The following is a 17,899-nucleotide window of genomic DNA, read 5'->3' on the forward strand; positions in this document are numbered from 1 at the left end:
GTGTGTGTGTATTTTGGGCCTGAGTGTGTATATACAAAATTACAACAGAGTGAAAAGAAAGTAATTTCCCCTCAAGGATTAATAAAGTATTCCTTCTTCTTCTTCTTCTTCTTCTTCTTCTTCTTCTTCTTCCCTCCATCTGTTCTCTAATACCCCACTGTGCCTCCTCCTTCCTCAGTCTGACATCTCATATCCCTGCATCCTACATTACTTCCTCCCTTCCTTCCTTCCTCCCTCCACTTCTCCTCTAATGTCTCCTTTCTCCTTCTATTTTTTCCCTCTTTCTTTTCATCTATTATAAACTGATGCCAAATTTTCCAAACCGTGAAAACATTTTAAATGCCAAATATGGTCATCCAACAAGTTGCCATGCCAACCGCATCCACCAGAGAGCCGTGTGTGTGTATGTGTCTGTGTGTGTGTGTGTGTGTTCTGTCTTTTACATAATGAGACAAAACTGCTGCATCTGTTTCTTCCTCCAAACACAGAATTAGTGAGATTTACAACACACACACACACACACACACACACACACACACACACACACACACACACACACACACACACTATCTATCAATCTCAGTTGTGGTCTGTTTTTAGGGATCACTTCCTCTTCCTGTGACAGAAGTCGTTATATTTAGCTGCCATCTGCACACACACACACTCGCACACACACACACATGCATGCACGTGCGCACACTCACACAAACACAGTGGATGCTGATCAGATCTGCTTTGTTCACTGATCTTATTCTTTGTGTTTTTTTGTTTTTTTTTTTTAGTTTACTGAGTCCGAAACACTTTCTCTTTTTTTCTCACAACTCTTTGAATCGTCTGCAGATTATTTTTAACTCTCTGTTGTTGCCACCGGCTGTCTGATGAGGAGAAACCCTCGAATCACAACTTTAACATCGTACAGAAACCAGGCAGCTGGAGGCCAGAGCCCGTATCTCTTCACTGTGTGGTAACCATGGTGATTAGACTTAGGACCTGGTTTAGGAAAACCACGGTTACAGATGAACAGTTACTGAGACGATGTTTTATGCAAAAATCCTGACTAGCTGAGCAGCTAATTCCATATTTTAAAGGAAACCTTTTGTGAGTGGAAAGTTGGCTGGTTTAATAAAAGACATCAGGCAAAATCAAGATGGCTCCCGTTTTCAGTCCAGAAATGTTATTCTGGAATCAGTTTTGTGTAGAACTGTCCAATATAAATGATCTGCCCACCACAGAGAGGCCTGGTTTATCTGCAGCTGGGTTTCTATCATTCCTCTCCTTCACCTAAACAGTTAGCTGCATATTATTGAAAGTTATCAGCCGTATTATTATCCTGAGTGTACAGACACTCTGTGACCAACAACGGATCATTTCATGACATCACAACCAAGAGGCTCTGACAGACGCAGAGAGAAAAAGGTCTGGTTGGATATACTCGCTGGAAACCTGTGTGTAACTTTGTGCACGGGTTAAACTTCAGAAAGACTTTCCGATTCTGTTTCCTCTAACCACAGTAGTGTTAGCAGAACAGAGGAGCGAGGATGGGAGGAGGAGACGGAGAGCAGGCGACCGTGGAGCAGCGCCTCAATCCAGCTCCGGCAGCCCGCTGAGCCGGTCTGAGGTGCCTCTCCTCTCGACATCTCTCTCCTCCAGTAATAATGAATTATAAAATATAACATAATTTCAAGGTGCTTGAGTGTAAAACATGACCAGTTACATATCTGCAGGACATGTACAGGTCATGTTTTGTGCTAGTTTTTGCAGGTGTTACTGAAAATAAAGTATTTACACATGAAGCTGCTTTAGAGACGTCCTGTCCTCGCCATGTATTCCCAGCTCTCACACTTTCACTCTTTCGAACCAGGAGAGAAGCATGAAGAGCTGATTTTCTGATTGGCTCATTGAATGATACGTGTATCCTGCACTGTGCTGCCGGCACAAAACAGCAAAGGTAGATTTGGACACACCTTGATTAAATTAAATCCTGTGCACCGTGTGTTTTCAACTCATGCTTTAGATCAGTATAAGATCAGGTTCTCCATCTTTTATCTCCTGAGTTAACGTTGTTGTAAATTTCCTAGAAAGAACATCTTTGAATGTCTGTACAGATGTTACCAACACCTCCAACTCATCTGTCTCCAAGCTCAGTTGTTTTTGCTCCGTTTTGTGTGTGTGTGTGTGTGTGTGTGTGTGTGTGTGTGTGTGTGTGTGTGTTTTAATGTGTTTCAGAGTATTAAAAAAACAACAACAAAGTCATTTAGATCAGCAAGATGATAAACTTAATGTTAGTTGCTATGGTAACAGGCATAAAAGTTGTCTATTGAATATTTTAAATTTCCTAACCTGAGATAATAGAGGATTCCTAAAGTTAGTAATGATTTATGAAAAATCTTATCTTAGACTCTTCTTAACTTAAGACAGGAAGTTTATTTGTTATTTATCATTAATTATTAACAGCTAAACATTTCAACTACTATCTCTCTCTCTCACACACACACACACACACACACACACACACGTAAAGCTCCACTCTCTCTCTCTCAGCAGGTCTGGAGCTCACTCGCCCACTACAGACACTGACCCACTTAGTCACTCTCTCACACACACACACACATACACACTATTATCAGTTGAACAAACAATCTGTCTGTCTGAACCTTGGCTGCCCACACCAGACTCCATTCAAAAAAGACTCATTTTAAGGTTAATCTGCTCATTACCTCACATCCCTTCTGTGTAAAATCTGATAACAGGAGCTTTTTCAGATCTTGACGACTCACTCTTAAATTCAGTGCGTAGAATAATCCTCCCAGCAGCTTTTACTTAGATATAAATGTCATCAGTTGGTTCACACTGCTTGCTTCCACCCACCGGCACGGAGGATCAGCCATCTGGAGGATTGTTGTCGAGCTGCTGTGAGTCCACAAACACTGAGACAAAAAGATGCAACACTGTCCTGAAAACATGACGGTCTGACTGAGGACACGTTTGAAGGTCCTAATGATTGACTTTTTCTAACACATCACTCAAACATGAACCCTTTTAGGAACCTCTTTTAATCCACAAAGTTGATTTTCTCTCCAGTTTCAGCCTCATTAGTGTGACAGAACACAGCAGCATGACAAAAAGGAACGTAAAGGAGAAATCTGTAATATATTTACTGTAATCATAAAATCATAAAATGACCACAATATGTCATCAGAAATAAGGAAACATGTTAAGTTAAAATACTTGCTACTCTGCCAACAACACGACAGCAGCAGTGTTTTCCTTTGAAATTTCTATTTAAAGCTGGAATGGCTGTTTTTTTTGAATGTATGTAAATATGGCAATAAATAAAAAGTATTTTAAAAAATCCTTTCAAACAATCTATTTTTAAAGATAGTCAGAATACCACCAATTTAAACTGTTAAATTTTGTATTTTATTTAGGTAACGTGGTTTCTGGTGTTCTGTTACTGTCCAGACCTGCAGGTCAGAGTCACAGCCGACAACCTGCAGGATTTAAAAAAAGAAAAACTTTATGTGAACTCGTCTCACAACCAAACAACACAAAACACAATGTGTGAAATCGCCTCAATCTGTGGCATCGGTGCTGGCGTGCCGGTTGCCACGGAAACCGGACACTCATTGATCAAAAGTTTTCATACCGACTCAAACGACAGCACGTGTTCGATATGTTTACTGCTGTCGGTTGCCACGGCTACCAGTGAGCTGAAATAACCCCGTGTGTGAGAACGTAGGCCTCAGCTCGCTGTCATCATGTGACCGTCACCGTCGGTGGATGATTTTGTCCAAAGGGACATTTAGAAATGTTTCACCCACACGTGTTGGGAGCGGTTTGTTGGACGGAGGCGTCACAAGTGTCGTACCGTCTTCACTCTGAGACGGTGTGTTTTATTTATAGGTGTGTTTGAGGTCAGCGTGTTACATAAGAAGCCCGTTTAGTATCATGATCCTCCCACAGGTTGGTGTTTGGACTGAAGCTGCTCTCAACAGAGTCAACTCAGTTTTCAATCATTTTTACACACGGACACCTACTGATCGTTAAGAGGAGCGAGTGGCAGGAAACACCTGAGTGTTTCTGCAACATCAACATCATAATCAAGAGGAAGTCGTGTGCATTCAGGAGCTTCCTGTCGGTGCTGATTAAATGATCCCAGAATTCAACAAGTAACCACACTGTCATGTTCAGTTTCTCATTTCATGAAAGTCGCTTCAGAATTAACCGTCGCTTGTTTACTATAAATGTACCGACAAAGAGACGTGTAACCGAGACACACAGGAGCGAGCAGTGCAGTATCCACGGATACTGCACTGCTCTGATATTCACTTTTACTGCAATAAACAAGTTGAATCAGTACTTTTACTTGAGTATCTGTACTCCTATTTGAGTACATGGGGGTTTTTGCCTCCTCTGTCTGTCTGTATTTCTGTTTCTAGAACTTTTATCAATCAGCTGATGTTTGACTCAGGTTTAAAATTCCGGCTCTGCAGGACGGCGGCGCTCAGAGTTGACAGTTGCCCTGTGATGACGCCGTGTTTGTGTTTCCTGCAGAGATGCAGGCAGAGGACAGAAGATGATGGTAGTCATGAGGAAGAAACGTTGACTGCAGAGAGCAGCTGTGTCTGAGAGGAGGTGAGCGTTCAGCCGCCTTCAGGCGTTCTGACACGTTACGCAACGCGCCACGAGCCTGGCACGTTCCTGCATGAAGACCAGCAGCTGAGAAAACTGCGTCCAAAAGGTCGAACTGAGCTGCAGGAAACGTCTCACAGTTTCTCTGTTTCAGCTGGAAATGTCGTAAAGCTCAGAGCGTCTGCACAACGTTGACCAGCTGCTCATTAAAAACCAGCAGGGGACGCTTCAGTTTCCAGGTCACTCACCTTCATCACCTGATTTTTAAGGTTCATGTTTTTTGAATTGTGGTTCTATGAGGTGTTTCTTTGTAGTCAGTGTGTAACCTGCAGTGATAATTCTGGGTTCCTGACTGTTTAGTGTTGATACAGGAGTCCTTGATGATTTTAAGCTTTGATAGGAGGGTTCTAGATGGTTTTCTAGCATTCATATTGGGGTTCTTTACATTTTTCAGTGTTGACATTCATGTTCTTTAGGACTTAAGCATTAATGTTTTTTTGGACAGATTTTAGCCTTCATATTAGGGTCCTTGATGATTTGAACATTTTGAACATGACGGTTCTTGATGGTTTCTGGCGTTTGATATTAGGGTTCTTTATAATTTTTAGCGATGATATCTAGGTTCTGATATTTTGTTGATATTGATACATGTTGATATCAGGGTTCTGTACTGCTGTGGACAAGGCCAGCAGCAAAATGCTTTTCAGACACTTAAAAAAAAAAAAAAAAATCAAGCGTGAAAGCGTCTCCTCACCTTCCATCACGTAGACCAGAGAGCCCACGTCACCCTCTTCGATGATGCAGGCGTCCTTCCCATAATCCACCGGATACATGCAGTCCACAATCTCCTGGATCTGAGACAGCTCCAGGTTCTTCATGAAGTCGTTATCCAAGATGGCCTCCTTTATCATCTCCTTTGACCTGAGAGGAGGAGGTGAGGAGAGACACATGAGATGCTGTAAGGTGATTGGCTGCAGGACGCTGATCACTTTGATTTATTGATATTCATTTTGAAACATCCTACTGTAACCATGTAAATGTCTGCAGTCTACAAAGAATAATTCAATTTCTTATCTTGTGTGCAAAACAACACTTTTTTTGCTTTTGCATTTTTCATGAGTTGTGAAAGATCTCGGACCTTTTCTGTGCACACAAAACATTCTCACAAATGTTCACAAATGATCAAAATCTGTGTTAGTGAGCACAAAATAATAATAATCAACAGATGGCAATAAGTTGTTCAGAATAAAGAAGATCGAAAGTTTGACACAAAATATTCACTTTAAAATGATTGTATTACTCCTCCAGACTCATCGGTCTGTTCTGTACAGCAACAGTCTGGTTTTCATAGCAATGATCCACAACGCAGAAATAACAGACCTCAAAATTCCACAACTGACCAATCAGAATCGAGTATTTAACAAAGCCATGTAATAGGCTGCTTTATTTGACGAGTCGGGAGTGAGAACTGTCTGTATAAAACAGTAAAAACTTGACATCTGTTCATGTTTCTCTCACAGATACACAGGACATCTGATAATGATGCACTGACACACACACACACACACACACACACACACACACACACACACACACACACACACACACACACAGACACACACATATCTGACTTCATATCACTCTATGAACACAGAGAGAAGTGGAAAGAGGCTTTAGTGTTTTAGCCCTCAGGTGAACCATGAAATGAATCTGTGTGTGTGTGTGTGTGTGTGTGTGTGTGTGTGTGTGTGTGTGTGTGTGTGTGTGTGGGGTTCATTAGTATATGATCACTCCTGGATGAGCACTAAACAAACTCCACCTGCTCTCAGTGCAGATTTACAGCAGGACTCAGCAGGAAAACATCCTGTAAAGTTTAAAACCTGCATCGAGTCTCTTTTTCTGTCTGCAGGATGATTTTGATGCGTTTGAGAGAATCTGAAACTTCAGTTTTCTGTCACATCTTCTGCTCAGTACCTGCAGTTTGATGAACAACTTTAACATTTACTGATGTTTTTCTCTGCTGGTTTCATCGTCCGTCTTCATTTGACGAAGTTAATGTCCATTTGAACTACAGCTGAATGTCAGACTGCAGTTTAATGTCAGAGAGACAACCTCCTCTGTCCCGCTCTTATTACAGTCCACTACAGTTCAGTGGACGCTGAGTCCACACTGATGTAAAGTGACACAATAACACAAACAGGGACAGATGGAGGCAGCTGCAGACCTGCAGCTCCTGTGGTCTGTGAGATAAAATGACTGATTTTGTCAGTGGAGTTTGGTTGGTTTGCAGACAGTGATATTTGTCTTATATGAGACATCCCTGCTTCTTCTAAAAGTTTAATCTTCACTCTTTTCTTCAGTCAGTGTTTATTTATTCTGAGAATAAATCACATATTGGATCTAAAATTAAGTTTGATTATTGTCCAGATGAATGTAAATTCTCAATTACTGTTATAATGACACATCCTGTCAGCAGCTGATGCCTCACAGATTTTATATACGAGCTGAGAAGAGACGCGTCTTCCTCCTTCAAACGTGGACAAATGAGAAGCAGCTGAGCTGCCATCGTGAACCCGACACGGTCGAGCCCCACAGACACTCTACAGACAGAGAGAGAGAGAGAGAGACGGCTCCTTCCTGTCGACTCAATAAAACACATCTGAACTGAAAAGAGACAAACAGAAAGACAGAAAGATGAAGAGAGGAAACAAAGAGTTCAACAGTCAGCGCTGGCAGCTGTCGCCTCCATCACGTTTAGCTTCAGGAGTTCAGGAGAACAGTTTCAGTTCAGACCGATAACCTAACAGAAGCCTGTAGACCAATCAGATCTTTGCTTTATTGGAAGTCGTGAAGAACTGATGCTTCATTCATTATGATCACAACACTTCAAACACAACAGAGTCTGTGAGCAGAGCTGTGACTGGACAGAATATCTGTCCTGTCCCTTTAACTCAGACTGACCTCTGAAGAAAACAGAAAACTCCTTCAGAACTCAGGAATAAGAATGACCACTTCTCTTTATTCATTAATGTACTGCTCTTGCATTAGTAACAAACAAACAAACTTGAATATGTTAAATTACTGAGAGCAGATTAGCTGATTTTACTAAATTCCTCCTTGTTTTTTTAAGAATCACTCATAGATCAGACTGATTTACTGACATTCCTGCTTTAATCACATTAAACATTATTTTCTTTCCTGATTTTGATTTTGAAGAGAGTTTCATTTATTTATATTTTTAACATTAATCTGTCAGCAGAAGTATTTACTTTGAAACACAGTGAGGATTTATTTTTTGAAAACGTTTTACTTTAACTTGAACACAAACATCTGAACTTTCTACTAAAACCAAAACAACAAAACAACACAGAACAAGACAAACAGTAAAAAGACATAACAAGACTGAAACGATGGAAAAGACATGACATGAAAACGATGTACCAACACATAAAAAGACAAAAACGACATGACATGATGAAAACAACGTAACAACACAAAAATAATGTAAGAAGATGAAATGGGCATCACATGAAAACAACACAAAATATGTAGCAAAATGAAAATAATGAAACAAGATGTAAATGATGCGACAAGATGAAAAAGATGTAAAAGACGTAACAAGACAAAAACAACGTAATACGTAACAATAAGAAAATGACGTAATGGGATGAAAACGACAAAACAACACCCAACAAGATAAAAACAATGTTACGAGATGTTGAGGACGTAACAAGTACGTAACACGATTAAAATGACGTAACAAGACGTAACACAGTAAAACGACAAAAAGGCATAATAAGCTGCAACAGACAGAGCTGAGGTTCAGTTGTCTTTGCACAGAAACAGTAGAAACGTCCTTCAGAGGACGACTTCTTACGTTTAAACTCTGAGGAGCCTGAACTTTTTCACTTTTACTGCAGTAAACGAGTTGATTCAGTACTTCTACTGATACTCGAGTATCTGTACTTCTACTGCGGTAAAGATGTCTGTCTCCTCTGGCATCTGGTGGACATTAGAGGAACTGCAGCTGAGCTCTGAGGCTGCTTCACCTGAGCTGACTCTGAAACTTTGTCACTCTGGTGACAGTTTGGCCCAAATTAAATTCACAGCTGAAATATTTGTTTTGTGTGAAGTTTTCGGAGCCGAGGCGGCTGACATTTCTCTCTGAGGCTGTACACCGCCCTGAGAAACGCTGGACTATAAGAGATAACTCTGTTGTAAGGAGGGAGAGAAGACACCTAAAGGTCTACCTGAGAATAGATGGAGAGTTTTATTTTATCCAGTGGAGGAGAAGAGCACCGAGAGGAGCTATTAGAGACAGATTTTATTTTGAAATATTTCAGCCTGGCTTCGATATCTGCATGTAAATTGAACTCAGGAGGAAACGAACTTCAATGAAAACATTGAGAACGGACAGAGGGGGGTGATGAAGGAGACCCTTCTGTTATTACTGCACAAGTCACATGGGAGGGACAACTGAAGAAAACTCAACAGAGAGAATTTACAGGCTGAAAGAGAGAAAATAAAGCAGCGAGACAAAGAAACCTGCAGGGAGAGACGAGCAAAACAGGCAGGTGCATAAAACAAGGCAAAAGAATAAACAAAAAAAGAACTAATTACAAGAATATAAGAAGAGGTAAACACAGAGACGCAGCAGCAAAAACACAGCAAGACTTTTAAAGAGGTAGAGGAAGAAAGAAAAAAGTTCAGAGGAAAGAAGACAGAAAACGAGAAAGAGATGAAGTGACAGAGATAAAGAAAAGATTGACAACTGTGTGAAACAGAGAGGAGACTCATATATTTTAGAAATCACCAAGAGCAAAAGGAGGCAGACCTTCATATCCTGTTTATATTCTGAACAGAGGAAAACCTGACGTCTACAGAAATCCTCAAAAACAACTTGTAGGAGGCTCATAGAGATGCTGCAGGTCTGAGTGAAAAAGCACCGTTCTCTCACAAAACAGTACGTTACTATCAAACAGTCCTGTTTTACTGAACTTCAGTGAAGGATGCTGTCGTAAGCGTAGCTCCTTTTCCCTACGATTTAAACATTGCTCCTGGCTATATCATGATTTCAATAATACTCAGACTAATTGTGCCGCCCTGCTACAGTAGAAAAGAAACAGAAACATGTAAGAATATTGCTAGAAGTTAAGAGGTCATAACCTAGAAAATGTAGGAAATGTCATCAGTGTAACATGACTGCTGTGTTTGGAGACGTCAACGCCACAGTAGAAAGAGTGCAACTAAAAGTTACAGCTACAGTAGAGACATTATCTGCATCAGTGTGACAAACAGCAGCACGTCACTTTCAAAATAAGAGTCCTGGTGTCTGAGCAGCAGCTGCGTGTCAGTCGAGTCTCAGCTGAGCATCAGCTCGTCTGCTGGAGACGCTCATGAAGCCTTACTGCAGACAGCAGGAGGGCCGGTGGGCGTTCACTGCCTACACACACTCTACTGTACTGCTTTCATTTGTGTTTGAAAATAACACACACACACACACACACACACACACACACACACACAGGGGCAAGCTGCAGGACGCTGACAGCCAGAAGTGGTGGGATGGTAAATGAAACCCTGTCAGCTGCCTGTGTGGAGCTGTGTGTGTGTGTGTGTGTGTGTGTGTGTGTGTGTGTGTGTGTGTGTGTGTGTGTGTGTGTGTGTGTGTGTGTGTGTGGGTGGTCCACATGGATTAAAAACCAACACAGTGGTTGTTATTGCTGGCGCGGACAGACAGAAAAACACATTATATTGTGCTGAGCTCTGGGCTCGGACACATGAAGCAGCGTTAAAGCAGAACTCCTCTGATTTAGTTCCTCACTTCCATTAAATTTAGAGACTCGTGACTAATTAAAATAACAAAAAAACATCATGATGATTAGTGTAAATGTGTAAACTAAAATTAGAAATGTTATTACTGTGGATGAAATGAAAAAGAAATATTACTTAAAGTAGAAACTATTTTTCCAAATAGGAACAAAATTATTATTTTGAGCAGAAACATCATAACTAGAAGTGAAACACTGTTGCTATAATCTACATCACTGGTTCCCAAGCTGGGGTCCGGGACCCCCTTAGTGAGGCACCAGATCTCACAAGGGGTCCTCAAGACTTTGTCTGTTCAGAGCTCTTCAAAATCAGATTTGCACATTAACTAAAATCAAAGCAATCAAGCACTTTTCCGTCTTTTCCAGCCTTCTTAATCCCAGCCACACATCTCAAACTGTTTGAAAGATAAACTCAGAAGTTCCTCCCAGCTGAGTTTTAATCGGCAGTAAAATGAGAAGAAATTGAATTGATTGATTGTTTGTGGAACCACAGGAACATCAGGAGAGGAACTTTAAACTGATAGTAGCACAGCAGTCGTCCGTCCCTGCATGTCATCAGGCTCAGCGTCCCTCCCACCCTCCGCTGTCTCACACACTCATTTTCATATTCATACGTGTATAAATAAAGATCTGTGACAGCAGCAGCTGTCGGTCCTTTTTTTCTTTCACTTTCCTCTTCGGCAGAGACGACCCGCAGCTGCTGATCACATCAGGAAACTAAGGTCCAAAACCCGGACTCCGTCCTCTCTGAGATCAAACACTTGTGTGTCCATGCAGCGGGGACAACCTGATCGCCACGTTGAAGGACATTTTGTGTGTCACCTACACATTTCAAGATTTTCCTTGCGTCATTTAGTCTGGCACATTTGATGAGACATAAATGTGGTAACAACAGTCAGGTGACCTCTGTTGTCATGGTGATCTTTGTGGTTAACATTGTGAAACAGTCGCAGTTTAGCCACTAAAACCATCTGAGTCAGGTTCAGCTAAAGACTGTGCTTTGGATTAAAATAAATATCTCATTTATGCAGTTAAAAATGCAAGTGATGAACGTGAGCTAATTATGTCACATGTTCGCTTTTTAAAAATGACAAACCATCAAAACCCAATTCACAACAGACTTTATCAATAAATCTTTGTGCATAAATGAACGTTCCTGAACATTTTTACTGCCATTTCCACATCATCTTATATTATCTTGACACATGCATGCACATGTAAAATACTTTATAATAAATGCATTTAGTCATTTCAATGTTTTTATTTCCTCTCATCAAGAAAACAAACCTAAAAGAAGTTGAGACTCAAAATTACAAGTCAGCTGTAACAAATATTTAACTTTTGAAACAAACTCAAATTCTTTAGTTAAATAAACTAAAAAAATATTCGTCTGACCTGGTTAGACGATTTACTTTTCTTCTTTAAAGAAACTTGAATCTTGAAGCTTAGAAACTAAATAAAAAGTATTTCCAAATTTATCGTTATTTGGGTGTTTGAAAACATTAAAATATTCACTTTCTCTTCAAGTGTATTGAATAATTAAGTTTTGCATAATTTCTTCACAGTCTTTCATTTATTTGATGACCAAAATAAAATCTCCTGCGACCCACCTGAGGGTCACGACCCAGTGTTTGGGAATGACTGACATATGTCTGGACATGAACCCCGACCTCCAGTCCCATGTTTCTTTGGACCATCTATCCACATGGCGTGTAAAATTACACACCAAATGAAATGATAATACTACATGAAAAGTAAAAAAGGTGTTATGATAAAGTGTGAAATGACTTAAAGGGACAGTGTGTTTTTACACACACAAACCTTGAGTAAATCAGGCGTATGACTGGAAATATAAAGAGCCTATTAAGGTAACAATAAGCAGTAGGATAAGTTACTAAAAAATAATATTGCACATAATGTGCATAATACAAATTCTGTCCATCTCTATGGAGTCAGAAATCTGAAAACCTGCACAAATACAACTAAAACTGACTACCTGGAGACAAATCACTCGAAAGAAAAGATTAAACTCCACATTCAAGATGGAAATATTCACTCCAGGAGGATATAAAGGGTTTCCTTCTCCCTCGCCGGAGCGGCACAGACTGAAGGGAGCGCTTCGTTCAGCAGGGAAACAGTAACGTCTGAAAGTTTGAATGTTCCTGGAGGCGTGCAGGAGCTCTGCTGGCAGCCTCCGCTCATCAGAGTTTCACTACAGCGAGACGGCCGAGTTCAAACACCTCCGAGAGAACGGAACCGTCTGCTGCTTCTCTAAACACGGCAGAGTTTAACCAGCAACCACAGAAGAAGAAGAAGAGACTTCCCAGACAAAATGATAACGCTGCTTCCTTCATTTAAAGAGCTTGACATAACAAAATGTTTATGTTGAGCAGGGCCGATCAATTAATCTAAATTTTATCGAAATCACAATATGGTCTACTGCAATTTTCAAATCACAGGATCTACAGTCATTTTTTTTGTTGGTAAAATTACTGTGGTGCTGCAGAGATGTGCTGGTGCACACTTCAGATGTGACAAAACATCTGTATAGGACTGAAAGTAATGATTAGTTTCATTATCAATTAATCTATCAGTCGTTGTTATGATTAATCAATTAGATGTTTGGTCCATAAAATATCAGAAAATGATAAAAAATGAATCCTGTCACAATCAATCTATTGAAAACAGGCGGAGCAGATAGACGTACATCCATCTTAACTCAGCATCAACTATCGGCGCCACGGTCTGAAACCAGGGGCTGCGACCCGCATCACGACCCGCAGTGAAGTTTACACTTTCTTTAGAGATAAGATCAAGTAAGGTTTTAGAAGAAACCACTGACACTTGGTTTTCTGCTAAAGTCAGTAAGATCTAAACTGATGGTTAATTCATTTTATAAATGACGTCCCTGGACAAACAAACCCAGAAGTGACGACCTGGACAGAAAGGTGAAGTTTGAACAGGACACACTTGGAGTGGACTTACTCTGGACTCTTGGGGTAAAAGGGCAGGGTGACGTGGCTGAGGTCACTGATGTCGCAGGCGGTGGGCTCGGCGGAGATGGCCTGACGTTTGCTGCGGTGCTGGTCTGGCTGCAGGGCGAGGTTCTGCTGCTGGGCTTGGACCTGCTGGGCGGTGGCGGGCCGGAGCACGGACCGGTACTTGTCCAGCTCGTTCTGCAGCCGCTGGATCAGCTCGTCCTTCTGATCCAGCTCCAGCTCCAGCTCGTCGATCAGGGTGTCGCGCTGACGCAGCTCCTCGATCTTCTCCTGCAGGGCATACTGCAAGTCCCGAAGGGTCCCCATTAGTTCTCTAGGAGGAGTTCTCAGGGTTCCTCTTAAGCGTTCAGGGTCCTGGTAGGGTTTCTCAAAGTACTTAACTCTTTGGAACCTCAAGGTCTTCTGTCCTCCCCTGACGTCCTTAGGGTCAGGGTTCTTCAGGGTTCCTTCAGTGGCACCTGGATTTATTCAGGAGACTTGTGATTTTTCTACGATGTGTAAAGGTGCTTCACGTTCTGTCAGGGGAACTAAAGGACCTCAACAAATCAGGGTCTTGAAGGTACCTCTTGGAGAGTCTCAGGGATCCTCAAAGATTCCTGAGGAGTCTTCTCCGGGTTGTCACAAAGGGTTCCTTGGGGTCTCGAGGTTCCATTTGGATTTTCTCTTCTTGGATTCTTCAGAGTTCTTCTAGGATCTGTAGCAATGCCCAAAAACTCTCAAAGGTACTTTCACTGCTGATAAATCATTTATTTTCTTGATTAATCAATTAGATGTTTGGTAAATGTTGATCAATGTTTCCCAACATCTTTACCTTTTTACTGTCAGAAAGCAGAAAAAACTAAAAATTCTCATTTCAGAAGCTGAAACTGATCATCAGAATAGTTGGTGATTCGTTTAGTACTTGTCAAAAAATGGATTAGTTGTTGGAGTTCAGCTTCAGTCTCCTGCTGGGTTCTTCCTCTCTACAGTTTCTCTGAAGAGTTTAATTACAGTATTAAGCCTTTGGATCCAAAAGATTTCCCTGTGAACTTCAACATGTCTGAGTGTATTTTCAGTTTTCAGGGCTCCCTTATCTGATCCATCTCCCAGGAAAGAAATATGATTTTAGATGAAAAAGAAAACAATTCAAACTGGAAAAATTCTGGAAAACAAGGAAGAAGTGACTTCTGCTTCTAAATGAAACTGCTTTAAAACAAAGGTGATGAAGTGGAACATCGGAGAACCTTTTCACCACTTCCAGGGTTTCCTCCTCCAGCAGGAAATATGATTACAGCAGATCTGTCACGTGGGAGAAACACAAACAAAATTACCAGAAGCAAAGAGAATTTTCACTCCAAAATAATAAAACCAAGATATTCCTGATTTAAACTCCTTGAAACTGGTTCGAGTGGAAAACATCAGTTTTCTGTTGCCTGGATTTTAACAAATCATCCAGGAGGATCCAGGTAAGAGGCAGAAAACAGAAAAACCCGAAATAAAACGTAGAAACATCCTCTGGTTCGAATCCCTCCGCCGGGAAAAGTAGAAAACGTGTCTTTTAAATCCGCAGAGCAGCGAAGAGAGGAAGAAAAGAAGAAAGAAGAAGAACCAGCGACAGGAACCCACAAGAAATGAATCCTTCACATCACTTCAGCTTCGGTTCCCGCGTCGGAAAAACGTCTGGAAGCTGCAAATATTCCGGTTTGAAACGAGCGGACATGAAGCCAAAACCCCGCAGAGATCAACTGAATGATCGGGAGAGCAGAGAGGATGTGGAGCTGCAGATCTGCTCCGCTTTAATCACCTTCATTACTTTAATTAGTTTAATGCGGAGCAGCAGGAGCTTTAAACGGAGGAGAGACACGGGAGAGACACGGGAGAGACACGGGAGAGGACCGACACTCTGCCGGTACGTCCAAAAGTTGGTCTGCCTCAACTCCTCCTCCTCCTCCTCCTCCTCCTCATCTCTCCACGCTGCTCTTCATCCTCATCATTATTGTGTGTTTCAGTTCATTTCCACCACTCAAACTCTTTATTTTATTTTCTTGTTGTTTCTGATGAATTTCCTTCATCCGGTTTTGATGTTCTTGATGTGATCTGACAGGTAAAGATTATGGCTGAATTGTTAGAATTGAATAAAAGTTTGACTGCCTTTGTATGGAAGATCATTCCTGACTCTAAAAGAAAGAATTTAAAAAGGCTCAAGTCAAGTCATTATGACATAAAAATGATTTTTATCATAATTATGAACAAAGAAAAACAATGACTACAGCTAAATGAAATAAAAGTCTACAACAGATAAAAATGAGTGCAGAGAGAAAATGACTTTAAAAAAACTACAAAAAGATGAAAAATGACTGTAAAGACGTGCAAAATGAATTATAAAAAAAACTATACCAAAACATGGAACATCACTACAAAGAGACACAAAAAGACTACAGAGAGGTGTGAAATTAATTTAAAAAACTACAAGATGCAAAATGAATTAAAAACTACAAAGACATGAAAAATGAAAACAAAAGACTGTAAAGAGATACAGAATGAAAACTGACTATAAGTCACCAACAAAAAAGAAAAAAGAACAATGGACAGGTGTTAAAATTCCTTGATCCGTATTTTGTCCCATATTGATCCTGGGACCTGTTGGAGGGCCTCGACCCACAGGTTTGTCACCACTTGTTTATATATTGCTCTGTGGCTCCCTCTGCTGGCTGCTCGCTGTCATCACAACCTGCTGCAGCTTCTGGACAACATTCAGACGGCGAGCAGGAACAGAACCAATGAAATCACTTACAGTCTTGAAGTTTTGACTCACTCTGTATTCATGTCTCTGTGTTTGTGTTGGACACGTCTGGTTCTCTGACAGACGGTAAAATCTGTGGATTTACTTCTGCTGCCTCATAAAGAAAGGAAACACGTTGATGTTGTCTTGAATTTATTATTTATGTACATTTAACTACAACTCAACCCTTCATGTATTTGGAGAAACAGGAAAACAACGTTTAAATGTTTATTTGGTAACTGCTGGATTTATGTGAATAAAAAGTAAAATATATATTTTACATTACATTTAGCTGTTTTATGATCATACTTTGAGACAGTATTATTCAAGTTTTGTACATCTGTGCAGGCACGTGTCATTTTTATGTTGTGTTTTAGGTTCCTGGCAGCTTTGAGCTTAATTAGACTAAATGACAAAATGAGTGGAAGAATCAGTGGAAGAAGAAAATATTCCCATGAAAAGTCACAATTATGAGATAGAAATGTCCTAATTATAAAATAAGTAATAATTTAGAAAATCATTAAGTTTTATCTCATTATTCAGATTTATCATAATGTTGACTTTATCTCAGAATTATGACTTTTAGTCTTTTTATCTGATAATATTCATGCATGTCCAGCAGGTTAAACCTAAACGTGTGAATTTCACTCATGTACCTGTATGATGTACAAACAGTCAGGTGTGTTAGCTCACCTGTGTGTTTTGGAGAACCTTCACAGCTCCATCTCTTCCACCGGCTCCGCTGACACCCCCGCTGCCCGCCGGGTACGCCGGCTGTCCGGCCAGCAGTCCAGGCTGCAGAGGCCGCGGCCCCGCAGCAGTGCAGTTTGCTCCTCAGCTCCACCGCCTCCTCCTCCTCCTTCTCCTGCAGCCTCCGCTCCATCTGCACGATCCGCTCGTCCTTCAGCCGCAGCAAAGTCCACCTCCAGCCCGCTCATCCTCCTCCAGTCCTCAGAGACACGGAGACACGGAGAGGAACCAAGATCAAAGTTTCTCCAAAAATCACAAAAATCAACCCTGAAGGAGTTAAAGGACATTTGGTCCAAGATGAGATCTGATCTGTCCACAAGAGACAAACTGAGGAACCTGTTTCAGAGATTCATCAGAGTCACACTGAGAGCAGACAGAGAGAGACTGTGTGTGTGTGTGTGTGTGTGTGTGTGTGTGTGTGTGTGTGAGAGAGAGAGAGAGAGAGAGAGAGAGAGAGAAACTGATTATTAAAAGATGCTTTTTATATGAGGATCTGCCCTCTGCTGGTTCATGTCCTACCTCTCATCATGACTAACAACCAGCTAACCTTCATCACCACCATGTTCGTTGCTTTGGATAAAAGCGTAAATTAAAGATGCAAAATGACCACAAAGACACAAAACAACCACAAAAAGATGCAAATCAACCACAACTGCAAAGAGATTCAAAACAGTCGCTCCTCTGTTGAGGCTCCAGGTCACATTAGCTAGCTAGCTAGCATAAGGCACTCCAATCTCCCCCTGAACTGTGGGCTTTCAGGTTGCATTGTGGGTAATGTAGGTGCCAGGTTCTGAGAATCAAACAGGTGATCCATCATCTCTCCAGATCTGCGATTTGGATTCTGTTCATCATGAGTCTGTGTGTGAGTGTGATGGTAAACCTGAGGAGAACTTTTTCAGGTTCCTCTCTTGAGAAATTAAAGAGGA

At 41.1% G+C, this 17,899-nt stretch overlaps 1 protein-coding gene across 1 annotated transcript in view; it reads right to left on the reverse strand.

Moving 5' to 3' along the window:
* Positions 1 to 13,919, reverse strand: part of prkg1b (protein kinase cGMP-dependent 1b) — a 44,061-nt gene extending 30,142 nt beyond the window's left edge. Inside the window, exons 1-2 of the mRNA XM_084741397.1 lie at positions 13,449 to 13,919; positions 5,387 to 5,553 (exon numbers count right to left, since the gene is read on the reverse strand). Coding sequence (XP_084597523.1) covers positions 5,387 to 5,553; positions 13,449 to 13,768 — 487 coding nt within the window. The 5' untranslated portion in view covers positions 13,769 to 13,919. The remainder of the gene's footprint in view (positions 1 to 5,386; positions 5,554 to 13,448) is intronic.
* Between the last annotated feature and the right edge of the window lie 3,980 nt (positions 13,920 to 17,899).

Source organism: Lutjanus erythropterus, chromosome 17 (genome assembly GCF_056507025.1).
Source record: "Lutjanus erythropterus isolate fLutEry1 chromosome 17, fLutEry1.hap2, whole genome shotgun sequence".
Lineage (NCBI taxonomy): Eukaryota > Metazoa > Chordata > Actinopteri > Lutjaniformes > Lutjanidae > Lutjanus > Lutjanus erythropterus.